General features: G+C 35.9%; 1 protein-coding gene across 11 annotated transcripts in view; it reads right to left on the bottom strand.

Moving 5' to 3' along the window:
* ARMC3 (armadillo repeat containing 3) overlaps nucleotides 1-15,044 on the bottom strand; it is a 136,287-nt gene that overhangs the window by 63,491 nt on the left and 57,752 nt on the right. For all 11 annotated transcript variants that reach the window (XM_049881841.1, XM_049881838.1, XM_049881836.1 and 8 more), the window contains one exon: nucleotides 12,243-12,426. In XM_049881841.1, the coding sequence (XP_049737798.1) occupies nucleotides 12,243-12,426 (184 nt within the window). The remainder of the gene's footprint in view (nucleotides 1-12,242; nucleotides 12,427-15,044) is intronic.

Here is a 15,044-nt window from a genome sequence, read left to right on the forward strand (position 1 = left end):
AAGTTACTATCCTGCCATCCTCCTGCTGAGATGTTAATGCCAGTTCGTAAACTTAAGGTAGCGTGGCAATTAACACCTTCCTCCTACTGATGCCAGGTCAAAGGCATACTGATTGGGGCTTTCCACAGTCAGGATGCACGCTGAAACTTAACAACAACAACAAAAACTTAGTCTAAGAATGTGAATTATAAATCACCCAACAATTTAGCTCCTTTAACAAACAATGTTCACCTTGAACGTTGTGCTCTTTTAAAGAACTTCAAGGGGCAGAGAGTCTAAGTTAATTGTGGTGAAACAATATGGACAGGGACAGGGAGAATGGTGACACCATGTGAAGTAGGTAACCACTGTCGATGAACCATACCTGGAATATTGTTGAATGGGTGTATGTTTTGTTGTGTGTATTTTCAACACAAATTAATTTAAAAAAGAACGTGTATTATGTATTTGTGTGTGCCAACTGTGTTTTTGAAATGGAAAACATACTACCTGGCCTTAAAAATTAAAAAAAAAAAATTTTGATAGTGATGAGAAGGGAAAAGAAAATGTGAAAATTAGTACTGATAACATTATTCTTAATAGCAGCATAAAACCAAAAAACCAAACCCACTGCTGTCGAGTTGATTCAGACTCATAGCAGCTTCAGAGGGTTTCCAAGGCTGTAGATCTCTATGGAAGCAGACTGCCACATCTTTCTCCCACAGAGCTGCTGGTGGTTTCGGATCGTCCACCTTTTGGTTAGCAGTCTATTCCTTTAGCCCCTGCACCAGCAGGGCTCATTAATGACATTATAATGGCTGACATTTATCAAAACCTACATAAGAATGGCAACCCTGGTGGTGTACTGGTTAAGTGCTACTGCTGCTAACCAAAGGGTCGGCAGTTCGAATCCACCAGGTACTCCTTGGAAACTCTACGGGGCAGTTCTACTCTGTCCTATAGGGTCGCTATGAGTCAGAATCGACTCCACAGCACTGGGTTTGTTTTGTTTGGACATAAGAATGGATTTTTCTAACTGTGGAAAATTATTTTAAAACATCTTCATGATTATTTACTTTCAATACAGAAATATTAGGAGATAGTGACTTTGTTAATTCTTGTTAAACTTCTAGAGTTTATCCTTGTAACTAATATAACACCTATGTCTAGTTAGTTAAGCTGGCTGGGTCTGGCAGATAGTAAAGACAGGCAACAGGTTCATATAAAAAGGAGATGATAAGAAATATAGGTAGAATCTGGAAAGAAGGCAGTCTAGAATTCAAGCAGGGAGGAAAAGGTGACCCTTGTGAATTTGGCCAGGTAAACAGAGTTAAGAGATAAATAAATCAACAAAATAGAAGATAATGATTAGATAAATGAAAAAGATGCTCCCCTGTCCTCTAACACTGGCCCTGGGGTTCAGGGTATTGGTTCTGTCCTAGTATCGGGTTCTAGTCAGAGATGGGCAGTTCCAATCCACAAGTGTTATGGCTAAGGCAATTAAAAAGCCAAAACCCATTGCTGTCAAGTCAATTTCAACTCATAGCGACCCTATCGGACAGAGTAGAACTGCCCAAAGAAACAGCTGGTGGATTCAAACTGCCGACCTTTTGGTTAGCAGCCGAGTTCTTAACCACTAAGCCACCAGGGCTCCTAAGGCAGTTCAGAGGTAGGGAATTCTGCTTTTGGATAAGCTTGGAATAGAGAGATTTTCTCAAAGCCCTTCCCTTATTCATGAGAAGGTACACTCTTGAGGATTTATTGAGATACGTGGACAGAAAGTCTCAATCTTTGTAGAATCATGTATCTTTCCAGACAATCCAAGAACCAGTCTTTCAGATATGATATCTCTTAGGCTATAAGAAAACTAAACCACCTCTGCACCCATTAGATTTGAAGATTCATTTGACATGTGTTTCCAATGTTTGTACAGTCACCAAAGGGCAAACAATTTAGGAAGGAAGGAGAATATGCCAGAAAGAATAGAGGAAGGTTACCAGTTGAGAAAAATGGATTATAAATTATAAGCTTTTACAGTACTAGATGAAACCTGAAAGACAATGGTGAAGGAGATGTGGTGACTACAATACAGACAGGCAGTTGGTCTAGTGGTGCTAGGGTAGGTGTGACTTTCATTGCATCTGGGAAATTGAGGTTCAGCTAAGCAATGGAAGTTATCTTTGTGCTGTGCTTTCTTGGTCCTCCAAAGTAGCTGAGTCAGATTATTGCAATTTATGCACAGGTTGTTGCTTTAATCTACCGTAGTAGAGACAGATGAAAGTTATATGGTATAAGGAAAAATGTGAGAAAATTTGATGGCTTCTTTAAGACAGAGTGGTTACACTAGGTTAAAATGTGAGAAACTACATTTTAAAAACTTTCTTAAGGGCAGAAAGGGAAACAAGTTCTCTTATTCACACCTCAAAAAGGAATGGAGTTGGTGAGGATGTGGAAAAATAGGAAGCCTTGTACAATGCTGGTTGGAATATAAAATGGTTCAGCCACTGTGGAAAACAGTTTGGTGGTTCCTCAAAAAGTTAAACACAAAATTGCCATATGATTCTGCAACTCCACTTCTCGGTGTATACCCCAAAGAATTCAAAACAAGAACACAAACAGATACATGTACATCAACGTTCATTGCAGCGCCATTCACAACAGCCAAAATGTGGAAAGAGCCCAAATGTCCATCAAGAGATGAATGGATAAATAATTTGTGGTATACATACACAATGGAATATCAATCATCAGTAAAAAGGAATGAAGTACTGATACATGTTACAACATAGATGAACTTTGAAAACATTATGCTAAGTGAAAGAAGCATATTCTAAGACTCCACATATATGAAATACCTAGAATAGGCAATTTCTCAGAGACGGAAAGTGGATTAGTGGTTTCTAGGAACTGGAGGGAGGGGGAGGGAATGGAAAAGGACAGAAATGTTTTGGAACTAGATAGGAGGTGGTTACACAACATTATAAATGTACTAAATGCCACTGAATTGTTCACTTTAAAATAGTTAATTTTATGTTATGTGAATTTCACTACAATAAATTATTAAAAAAACAAAAAGTTCTGAAGTTTGAAATTTTGATTTTTCCTGTAAATCTAGCTATTAAATTGCTGAAGAACATGGATATCGATAGGTTAAAACAGGATTTCCAAAATCAGAATCTGGACTAAGGATCTAAACCAGAGCAAACATGTACAAAATTACAATCTTGCATAAGTTACATGTTTCAGAGCACAATGGAGAGTGTCTGAGCAGGAACGAATTGAAAACCAATGGCCTTGTTTGTGGTTGTGGAAAATATAAGAAGCTCTAATGCTAAGTTAGGCCTTTTGGCCTCTATCTTGCTTTATCCTAGGCCAAGAGGTCTTAACTTGGGGTCCATGGACCCAGAGGGCATAGATGGGCTTCAGGTACTCCATGAACTCCCTAAACTTTAAGGGAAAATTTTGCACATATGTGTATTTCTTTCACCAGATTCTTAAAGAAACTCAAGATCCCTCAACAGCTGAGTTTGGTCCAGAGAGGCTGTAGCTCACTCACAGTCATATAACTAGTCTTGCAGTGCCAGTAGTCTCAAATGGATTACCCAATAAGCAAGGTAAGCATGTGCTTAGGGCATCAACAAAACAGAGGCACCAGTTGTAGAAAGCAAAGACTCATAGATGCCAAGCAGACAGGACATAAGGAAAAGCAAGCACTCCAGTGGAAGGCCAATGGGCAGTGCACACTAAATGAAACTGATACCATTTTATTAATTTTGTATACAATAATAATCACATTTTCCTATCCACTTCAGACCAATCAAGCATAATCTCACATTCAGTTCTCTTTCATCAACCACATAAGAATGTGCTGGCAGCACCATAACCACAGTTTGTGACGTCTCTGCACAAAGTGAACCAAAACACGTCTTCAGTTGAGCATACCCTTGTATTTGTATCATGCTCTTTGCAATTGCCCTCGCCCCCATCGGGTATCAGTAGTAGTACGATGAACTGTGAAGATGCAGCATCAAAGAACAGGAAGTGAGTGCACAAGTTTTTAAGTATTATTTCCAGACAAAAAACACTTGTGGAGATCTGTGATGGGCCTGTCAACAAATACTCTATGACAAACCAATGAAATTATTTTCGATTGCCTTGCAAGTACTATTTCTTTTACCTATCTCAGACCTGAAGACCAAAATTACATGTTCCAAATCAATTTTTTTACTTACTAATTTTCAAATAAAAATGTTTTTGTTAATGTCTAAATATTTATGTAAATTTTATTTTATAAATTTTACTTCTTTTGTAAATTTTATTTTCAATTATTTGAATTTATTTGTTATGTTAGAATGAAATTTAAAAAGTGACACACCAGGTAAAATGAAACAGCAACATCTAAGTGGAGTGCAAAAATGAATGCTTGCAGAAGATAATAAGAAAAGTATTTGTGAATAGCTAAAGATAATTCCTTTTTATATAAAATTATGTCGCTTTTTAAATTTCATTCTAACGTAACAGAAAATTCGAATAATTGAAAATAAAGAAAATTTACAAAACAAGTAAAATTTATAAAATAAAATTTACATTCAAATTCAGACATTAACACAAACATTTATATTTGAAAATTAGTAAGTAAAAAAAAATTGATTTGGAACATGTAATTTTGTTCTTCAGGTCTAAAGATAATTTTCCCCTTGTGTCTGTCAGCTTGTCGTATTGTGGGGGCTTGTGAGTTGCTGCGAAGCTGGAAGCTATGCCACTGGTATTCATTTACCAGCAGGGTCACCCATGCAGGACAGGTTTCAGCTGAGCTTCCAGACTAAGACAGACTAGGAAGAAGGACCTAGCAGTCTACTTCTGAAAAAATTAGCCAGTGAAAACCTTATGAACAGCAGCGGAACATTGATACAGTGCTGGAAGATGAGCCCCCCAGGTTGGAAGGCACTCAAAAGATGACTGGGGAAGAGCTGCCTCCTCAAAGTAGAGTCCACCTTAATGACGTGGATTGAGTAAAGCTTTCGGGACCTTCATTTGCTGATGTGGCACGACTCAAAATGAGAAGAAACAGCTGCAAACGTCCATTAATAATCGGGACCTGGAATGCACAAAGTATGAATCTAGGAAAACTGAAAATCATCAAAAATGAAATGGAATGCATAAACAATGATATCCTAGGCATTAGTAAGCTGAAATGGGCTGGTATTGGCCATTTTGAATCCGACAACCATACAGTCTACTATGCTGGGAATGACAACTCAAAGAGGAATGGTGTTGCATGCATCGTCAAAAAGAACGTTTCAAGACCCTGAAGTATAATGCTGTCAGTGATAGGATAATATCCATACGCCTACAAGGAAGACCAGCTAATACGACTATTATTCAAATTTATGCACCAACCACTAGGGCCAAAGATGAATAGAAGATTTTTATCAGCTGCTACAGTCTGAAATTGATCGAACATGCAACCAAGACGCATTGATAATTACTGATGATTGGAATATGAAAGTTGGAAACAAAGAAGAAGGATCAGTACTTGGAAAATATGGCCTTGGTGACAGAAACAATGCTGGAGATCAAATGATAGAATTTTGCAAGACCAACGACTTCTTCATTGCAAATACCTTCTTTCACCAACATAAACGGTGACTATACACATGGACCTTGCCAGATGGAATGCACAGAAATCAAATTGACTACATCTGTGGAAAGAGACAATGGAAAAGCTCAATATCATCGGTCAGAACAAGGCCAGGGGCCGACTGTGGAACAAACGTCAATTGCTCATATGCAAGTTCAAGCTGAAACTGAAAAAAATCAGAGGAAGTCCACAAGAGCCAAAATATGACCTTGAGTATATCTCACCTGAATTTAGAGACCATCTGAAGAACAGATTTGACACATTGAACACTAGTGACCAAAGACCAGATGAGTTGTGGAATGACATCAAGGACATCATTCATGAAGAAAGCAAGAGGTCATTGAAAAAACAGGAAAGAAAGAAAAGACCAAGATGGATGTTGGAGGAGACTCTGAAACTTGCTCTCGAACGTGGAGCAGCTAAAGCAAAAGGAAGAATTGATGAAGTAAAAGAACTGAACAGAAGATTTCAAAGGGTGGCTCGAGAAGACAAAGTGAAGTATTATAATGACGTGTGCAAAGAGCTGGAGATGGAAAACCAAAAGGGAAGAACATGCTCAGCGTTTCTCAAGCTGAAAGAACTGAAGAAAAAATTCAAGCCTCAAGTTGCAATAGTGAAGAATTTCATGGGGAAAATATTAAATGATGCAGGAAACATCAAAAGAAGATGGAAGGAATACACAGAGTCATTATACCAAAAAGAATTAGTTGATATTCAACCATTTCAAGAGGTGGCATATGATCAGGAACCGACGGTACTGAAGGAAGAAGTCCAAGCTGCACTGAAGGCATTGGTGAAAAACAAGGCTCCAGGAATTGATGGAATATCAATTGAGATGTTTCAACAAACAGATGCAGCGCTGGAGGTGCTCACTCATCTACGCCAAGAAATATGGAAGACAGCTTCCTGTCCAACTGACTGGAAGAGATCGATATTTATGCCTATTCCCAAGAAAGGTGATCCAACCGAATGTGGAAATTACAGAACAATATCGTTAATATCACATGCAAGCAAAATTTTGCTGAAGATCATTCAAAAACAGCTGCAGCAGTATATTGACAGGGAACTGCCAGAAATTCAGGCAGGTTTCAGAAGAGGACATGGAACCAGGGATATCATTGCTCATGTCAGATGGATCCTGGCTGAAAGCAGAGAATATCAGAAGGATGTTTACCTGTGTTTTATTGACTATGCAAAGGCATTCGACTGTGTGGATCATAACAAACTATGGATAACATTGCGAAGAGTGTGAATTCCAGAACACTTAATCGTGCTCATGAGGAACCTTTACATAGATCAAGAGGCGGTTGTTTGAACAGAACAAGGGGATACTGATTGGTTTAAAGTCAGGAAAAGTGTGTGTCAGCGTTGTATTCTTTCACCATATCCATTCAATCTGTATGCTGAGCAAATAATCCGAGAAGCTGGACAATATGAAGAAGAACGGGGCATCAGGATTGGAGGAAGACTCATTAACAACCTGCATTATGCAGATGACACAACCTTACTTGCTGAAAGTGAAAAGGACTTGAAGCACTTACTGATGAAGATCAAAGACCACAGCCTTCAGTTTGGATTGCACCTCAACATAAAGAAAACAAAAATCCTCACAACTGGGCCAATGAGCAACATCATGATAAACGGAGAAAAGATTGAAGTTGTCGAGGATTTTATTTTACTTGGATCCACAATCAACAGCCATGGAAGCAGCAGTCAAGAAATCAAAAGATGCATTGCATTGGGTAAATCTACTGCAAAGGACCTCTTTAAAGTTTTGAAGAGCAAAGATGTCACCTTGAAGACTAAGGTGCGCCTGACCCAAGCCATGGTATTTTCAATGGCATCATATGCATGCGAAAGCTGGACAATGAATAAGAAAGACCAGAGAAGAACGGACACCTTTGAATTGCGTTGTTGGTGAAGAATATTGAATATACCATGGACTGCCAAAAGAATGAACAAATCTGTCTTAGAAGAAGTACAGCCAGAATGCTCCTTAGAGGCAAGGATGGCAAGACGGCGTCTTACATACTTTGGACATGTTGTCAGGAGGGATCAGTCCCTGGAGAAGAACATCATGCTTGGCAGAGTACAGGGTCAGCAGAAAAGAGGAAGACCCTCAACGAGGTGGATTGACACAGTGGCTGCAACAATGAGCTCAAGCATAACAACGATTGTAAGGATGGCTCAGGACCGGGCGGTGTTTCGTTCTGTTATGCATAGGGTCGCTATGAGTCGGAACCGAGTCGACAGCACCTAACAACAAAGATAATTCCAAAATTAACTTCCTTTTTAAAATGTAATGAATCAGAAGGGATCTCTTCCATTGAATGCTTGGGTTTAATGGATGGAAATCGTTGTTCCAATACCGGTAGTGCTGAAATTACTAATAGCAATACAAATATAAGAGAATTTGTTCCAAATTCTGCATCCATTTCTTGCTGTAGTAAAAAAGATAATGGTGTCAAAAGTGAAACTATTTTAGAATCTGCAATTTTCACATATGCAGAACCCAAAAATAACAGAAATACAGACCCTGCTTTGTGGAATATTTTTTCCTCTAATGATGTAAATGGAGCCCTGATGGTGCAGGGGTTAAGAGCTCAGCTGCTAAACAAAATGTCGGCAGTTCAAATCCACCGGCTGCTCCTTGGAAACCCTATGGGGCAGTTCTACTCTGTCCTATAGGGTAGCTAGGAGTTGGTATCAATCCCATGGCAACAGTTTAACGATGTAAATCATTGGATCAAAATGAGAGCCAAGTGATCATCAACATCACAGTGAACCATTTGAAAACTGATGTCAAAAACTTCTGGATGTTAAACAAACAAGGTAATTAATCCAGAATACATTTCTAGGGTGCAAAGCTAATGGTGAAAATTATACGAGGGAGTGGCTACTGTATTCTCTATCAGCTGGCTCTGTATATTGTTTTCTTTGTGAACTATTCAGACCTAAATCATTTAATTCTTGATTTACTGTGGATGGATTTAGCAACTGGCGCAACTCAAATATGATTGATAAATATGACAACAGTGTAATACATAAAGATTATATGTTGTCATATTTAAACTGAAGACATGGTTTTGGTTTAACTCATGAACGGGAAACACATATTAATGAAGAATGTCAGTATTGGAAAGCCATTTTGCAACACATTGTTGCTGTCATTGTAACAATCATTGAATGTGGACTATCTTTTCAAGGAAAAACTGAAGCACTTGGGTGCCCATGAAATGAAATTTTTCTGAGCTCACTTGAACTCGTTGCTCAGTTTGGTTCATTTTTAGCAGGTCATATCTCAAAATCTGGTAACACAGGAACGGGCAACCCATCATAGATGTCTAAAACAATGCGTGAAAAATTGATAAATTTAATAAGTGATAAAGTTCAATTAACTCTTTTCAGTAAAATAAGTACGGCTCGATATTTCAGTTAGTCTGTAGATTATGTTCTTGATCTTTCTCATACAGATCAGCTAAGTATTGTTTTAAGATACATATCTCCAACAGATGGAAAGCCTGTTGAGCGACTTACCACATTTACTAGCTTAAAAAGTCATACCGGTAAAGAAATTGGAGACCAGGTGCCTCACTATTTATATGAAGTCTGAAAAATTGATTTTTCTAAGTGCAAAGCTCAGTCCTATGGTAATGCTGCCAATATGTCAGGGTGTTATAAAGGCATGCAACAAAAAATTTTAGAACATAAAAAATGTGCCATTTTCATACCAAGTGCTGCACATTCACTAACTCTTATAGGACGTAATGCAGTAGATTGTCTGGAAGCAGTTGATTTTTTTTTTCTCCTGTTCAGTTACTCTACACATTTTTTGCTGCCTCTACTCACTGATAGGCGGTTTTAAAAACATATTTAGGCAATGATCAAGTATTAAAATATCTTTATAATATACATTGGGAAGCGCATGCTATAGCAACAAATGTACTACTGGAATCATATATTCAGATTCTAGATGCCTTAGAAAATATTGCTGAAGACCAGACACAAAAAGGATGTCAAAAGAGAAGCTGAGTATGTATTCATGTTGGTTATGTGGAATAATACATTACAGCATTTTCATCAAACGATTCAAGCGCTCCAAGATTCATAAGTGAATTTAGAGATATGCACAGGTCTCTACCAGTCATCAACAGGGTATTTACATACTTTAAGAGAAGATTTTGAAAATACAACAAAATAAGTACTGGCAAATACTGATTATCAAGCAGTTCACTGTCACAGAAGCATTAGAGACAAGTAAATGGTGGAAGTACTCCAGGAAGTATCATTGAGTACTAGAGATCAATTTCTTACAACCACATACTACACCATCACTGACACACTTGAATTTTGTATGAAAAGACAGGCAAAAGTGTATGAAGTTCTTTCGAATAGATTTTCCTTCTTAAACCTTGTGGGTATACCCGATGAAGAACACATGACGGCATCCAAGATATTAGTGCAGACTTACCTCAATGACTTAAACACAAAATTTTACGGAGAAGTACAATTTCATTCTTACATGAGAAGTAAGTTTATAGATTCAGGAAAGAGAAATTTTACTCATGTAGGCATGTATGATTCTATAATAGAAGATAAAATACAATGCGTATTTCCCAATGTTGAAATTGCTTTATGCATATTCCTAACTTTAATGATCACAAGTTGCACAACAGAACGCTCATTTTTGCCCCTATAGACTCAAAAACCCTCAGTGTACAACAATGATTCAAGAAAGACTCAATTCATTATCCTTATTATCTATGGAAGTAGATATTGTTCAGCACCTTAACTGTGACAAAAATCACTGAAGAATTTCTAAGAGCAAAGAATAGAAAGAAATGTTTTTAAGTATAACATGTTGGAGATGAAAGATCTAGCTAAAAATACAGCAGTTTGTTGTACCATTTGTTTTATGATCAATCATTAAATTTTCTTTTATGACATCTTTTCATTTGTTCATTTATAATTATAATATTTATTACAAAACAAATATCAAAATCGAAATATGAGCTGTTTAAAGCAAAATTGATGAAAGTCAATTTTTCATTGTGGGAGATCAACGGAATTTTACATTGATTGTTGAAATAACTAAGTTCACTGACTCATTTTCTTTGTTGTAGAATATGTGGAATATTCTTTTTATAGAAAATGTGGTATATAGTAAAAATCTTAGTACCCTGCATCCACTAAAAATTTTATAATCCAGTTCATCTCATTCCACTAAAATGGCATATGCCACTTTTGCATTCAGTTGCTAATATTATAGTGACATTTAAAAAGAAGTTACATCATGAATAACTAAGACACACACACACACACACGTTTATATATAACTCACATATCCCGTTTGAATGCGTGCATAAGCAGAGGTGGAAGGGGGCCACACCGATTATCAGTGTTTAAGGCCCTTACGTGACTTTATCTGGCCCTGCCAGTAGTGGAACTAGTACTAGAACACCAGGAACTCTGTTCACTACTATGTCAGGTGAAACTCACTATTCCATGAATTAAACTTATGAAACTCACTGCCCCAAGAGGGGCTGGAACAAACTGAGAATGACTGAGCCTCACTAGACCAAAGAGAAGCTGCAAAGTGTAAAAATTTTAGGTTTGACATTGTCCATGTCTGGCCATTACACCTCTCTTGAGGTCTCAGTGAGCTATGAAGGCCTATGATAGATGGAAAAAAGAACTGACCAGCTATGTTAATATCTAAGTTCCATTTGACAAAATTCTACATAAGCCAACTTTGGCAAATATTAAAAATCTTAATTTCATAGCCTGTCTTTAGATTTTACATTTATAGTGTAACTCACGAAGCCCCACTATGTTGACTATGTACCATGAAATTCTGCTTCCCATATTCAAGATCTGCCTTAAAGAAATCTAGTATGGGTTGAAAAAGAAAATGATTTCCATAGTATACACATAGACATATATATAGGTGTGAGTATATATGTTTAGAACATAAATAATTTAAAATAGCAAAATCTGTCATCATTTGTAAGAAGAGTGATGCAGAAGGGAGAAATAAAATCACATTTTTTATTAAATAAAATACTCCAAAAATACATAAATTAAAACTATAATTTCATTTTTGGTGCTTGTGATGTAAATAATCTCATATTTTACAGATTTATATTGACATAGCTTATCACTGAAATAAAAATCTTATTATGTATATAGTATGAGCATACTGCTTCTCATAGCTATATAACACGACACTACTGGACTCCAACTAAAACTTGAAAATTACTGTATTGATATCATTCCAAATGCAAATTTATTTAAAAAAAAAAAAAGGTTTCAGAATCAAAAATAATACACATTCTGTATAAATTCCAAACACAAGAGAAATAAAGGCTTAAGACTTAGTTTAGGAATGATTGTTTAAAAAATTTGAATTATAATTAAATCCTACTGAGTTTATTATATCCCTGACAAAGCAATCTCTAACTCATTGGCATTGAGGTGAGTTTTGGGCTTTAGTAAGAATTATAGCACTATTCTCAAGTGGTTATTTAAAAGCAGACAAATACTCTATTGTTTGTTAGCATTAATCAAAACCCAGAATACAAGAAAGATTATGTATGCTTAGTTTATGTAAAATAAAACATACGATCATAAGCTGCTTTAGTAATTGCTTTTGCTGCATTCTTCTGGATATCAGGAATTGTAGAGTTTTCTGCAAAAGTTAGGAGCTTTTTAAGACCCCCTGTCTGCTGAATCAGCACCATAGTATCCATATCTTCAAGGCAATTGGCTATCACTGAAAGTGCTTCTATATGAAGGTCATTCAGTTCCTAATAATAAAAGCAAACACAACTTTAGAAAGGATGACTTAAACTTTCCAAATTTTATTGCATGATGGACTTAGGTCAGTCAGAATATAATGTAATTAATTTTGTTGTGACAGAGGCCTGAGAAAAGAGGAATTCTGTTTTTCGAAGTAATAATCAATCTCCTTTGCCACATTCCCCATCTTTTCTCATTTCCTACTCCAAAATGTTTTATGGGTAAAAAATAATGTTATGGAGGAAACTTCCAGTAATGGTAGAGTTGTTCATACAACTTCTACCAATAGTGATTTTAAAATGTGGAGGAAATATCTTTAAAAAGTACTATTTAAAGGCACTGAATACATCCAAAAACAGACAGAAGATGAAGTAAAGAATATTCTTCAAAATCTGCAACTGGAAGGAAGAGGTATTGTGAGTTTGTGGCTTTCCCTAACCCTCAGAACCGTAGGCAACTGTAGCCTTATGTGAACAGCCAGAAATTTAAGGAGGAAATCCTGGAAGTGAGAGAACCACAGAAGGGATGTAACTCAAAATCTGAGAATAAACTATGCTCAAATCTCTGGGCGATCACTAAACCAAACATGAGTAGAGATCATCCCAGGGACTCTGGTGGGGGAAAAAAAAAAGGCAGCGACTAGAAAAAGAAGATATCCTATCCTTGAAAGAGGGAGCTGTAGTTTTATAATAATAAAAGGGCCAAGACATCAGGAAAAAAGTGACATTTATATATGTAAGTATGCTTGATAACACAGCTTCAAATTACAAGAGGCAAAAAGTAACTAAACCAAAGGGAAAAATAAACAAATCCTATGCAATAATTTTTTTTTATATACAATAATAGCAGAAGGTTTAACACACTTCTTTCACTAACTGATAAAAAAAAAAAAAAACTAGACAAAAAATCAGTAGGGATATAGAATATTTGAATGACACTGTCAACCACTTTAGCCTACCTGACATGTATGGAACATTAATCTTCAAAACAGCAGAATACACATCCTTTCCATTCTTCAAGATCAGCAATACAAAACGAGTCTCAATAGGTTTCAAAATACTGAAATATTTACAGAGAATGTTCTCTGATTTACAACAGAATTAAATTAGAAAACAGCTACTACAAGGAATCTAGAAAAATTAAATATTTGGAAATTAATTCTAAATAAACCATGGGTCAAAGAAGAAATCACAAGGGAAATAAGAACTGAATGGTAATGAAAATACAACATAGCAAAATTTGTAGGATGTAGCTAAAGTAGTGCTTAGAAAGAAATTTATAACTTAAAATGCCTATACCAGAAAAGAGCAAAGGTCTAAAACTGACCTTAGCTTTCTCCTTAGGAAGTTAGGGAAAAAACAGCAAATTAAAGGCAAAGTAAAAAGAAGGAAAGAAATAAAGGCAAAAGAAGAAATCTATGAAACAGAAGCAAACAGTAGAGAAAATCGGTGAAAACAAAGACTGACTCTTTGAAATATTTTTTAAAATAACAAATCTCTATCTCAACTGAGCGAGGGAAAATACAAATGACCAATACCAAGAATTATATTAGGGAGACTACTAAAGATCTCCCATACATTACAAGCATGCGAAGGGAATATTATGAACTGTATTAAGCCAGTAAATTAGACAACTTAAACTTAATGGACAACCAGACTCTTGAAAGACACAAATAATGAAAACTGACACAGGAAAAAAAAAAAAACCAGAATATCTGAATACCCTTATATCTCATTCAAAACATTGAATTTGTAACTAAAAACCTTCTCGTTAAATTCCAGGCCTAGAAGGCTTCACTGGTAAATGCGATCAAACATTTAAGGATAAAATCATATCAATCTTATAAAAACTCTTTCAGAAAATAGAAAATAAATTAATCCTTCCCAACTTGTTTTAGAAGCCAGTTTTACTGATACTAAAATCCAACAATTATATAAATACATAAAGAAAACTACAGACTAACATCCCTCGTGAACAGAGACACAAAAACCTTTAACAAGGTATCAGCAAATTGAATCCAACAACATATAAAATGAACAAGTGGACGCTTATTCCAGGAATGCAAATTGGTTTAATATTTGAAAATCAATTTAATTCACCATGTTAATAAAGGAAAAAAAAAAACTAAATAACCATCTCATCTGATTCAGAAAAAAAAACATTTAAAAAATCTAGCATGCATACATAATAAAAACTCGCAGCAAACTAAAAATAAAAGGGAACTTCATCAACTTGAAAAACCTACAGTTACAATCATACTTAATAGCCAGAAAATCCTAAAGAGTCTGCAAAAAGCTACTAAAACTAATAAGTAGGTCTAGTAAGATCCCAGGATAAAAAAGTTAAATACATAAAAGTCAATTGTATTTCTGTATACTAGCAATGAACAATTGAGAAGTAAAATAAAAAATACGACTTAATTTACAACACATTTCTAAAACATGAATTGCATAGAGATAAATTGAACATAATGTGTGCAAAATCTGTGCACCGAAAGATACAAAACATTTTTGGAAGAAATTAAAGAAGGCCTAAACGAATGGAGAGATATAATATGGCTGTATGCAGAGACATTCAGTATTAATATGTCAACTTCCCCCAAACTGATTCATAAAAGTCCAGAAAA

The sequence above is a fragment of the Elephas maximus genome, chromosome 4, assembly GCF_024166365.1.
Source record: "Elephas maximus indicus isolate mEleMax1 chromosome 4, mEleMax1 primary haplotype, whole genome shotgun sequence".
Taxonomy (NCBI): Eukaryota; Metazoa; Chordata; class Mammalia; order Proboscidea; family Elephantidae; genus Elephas; species Elephas maximus.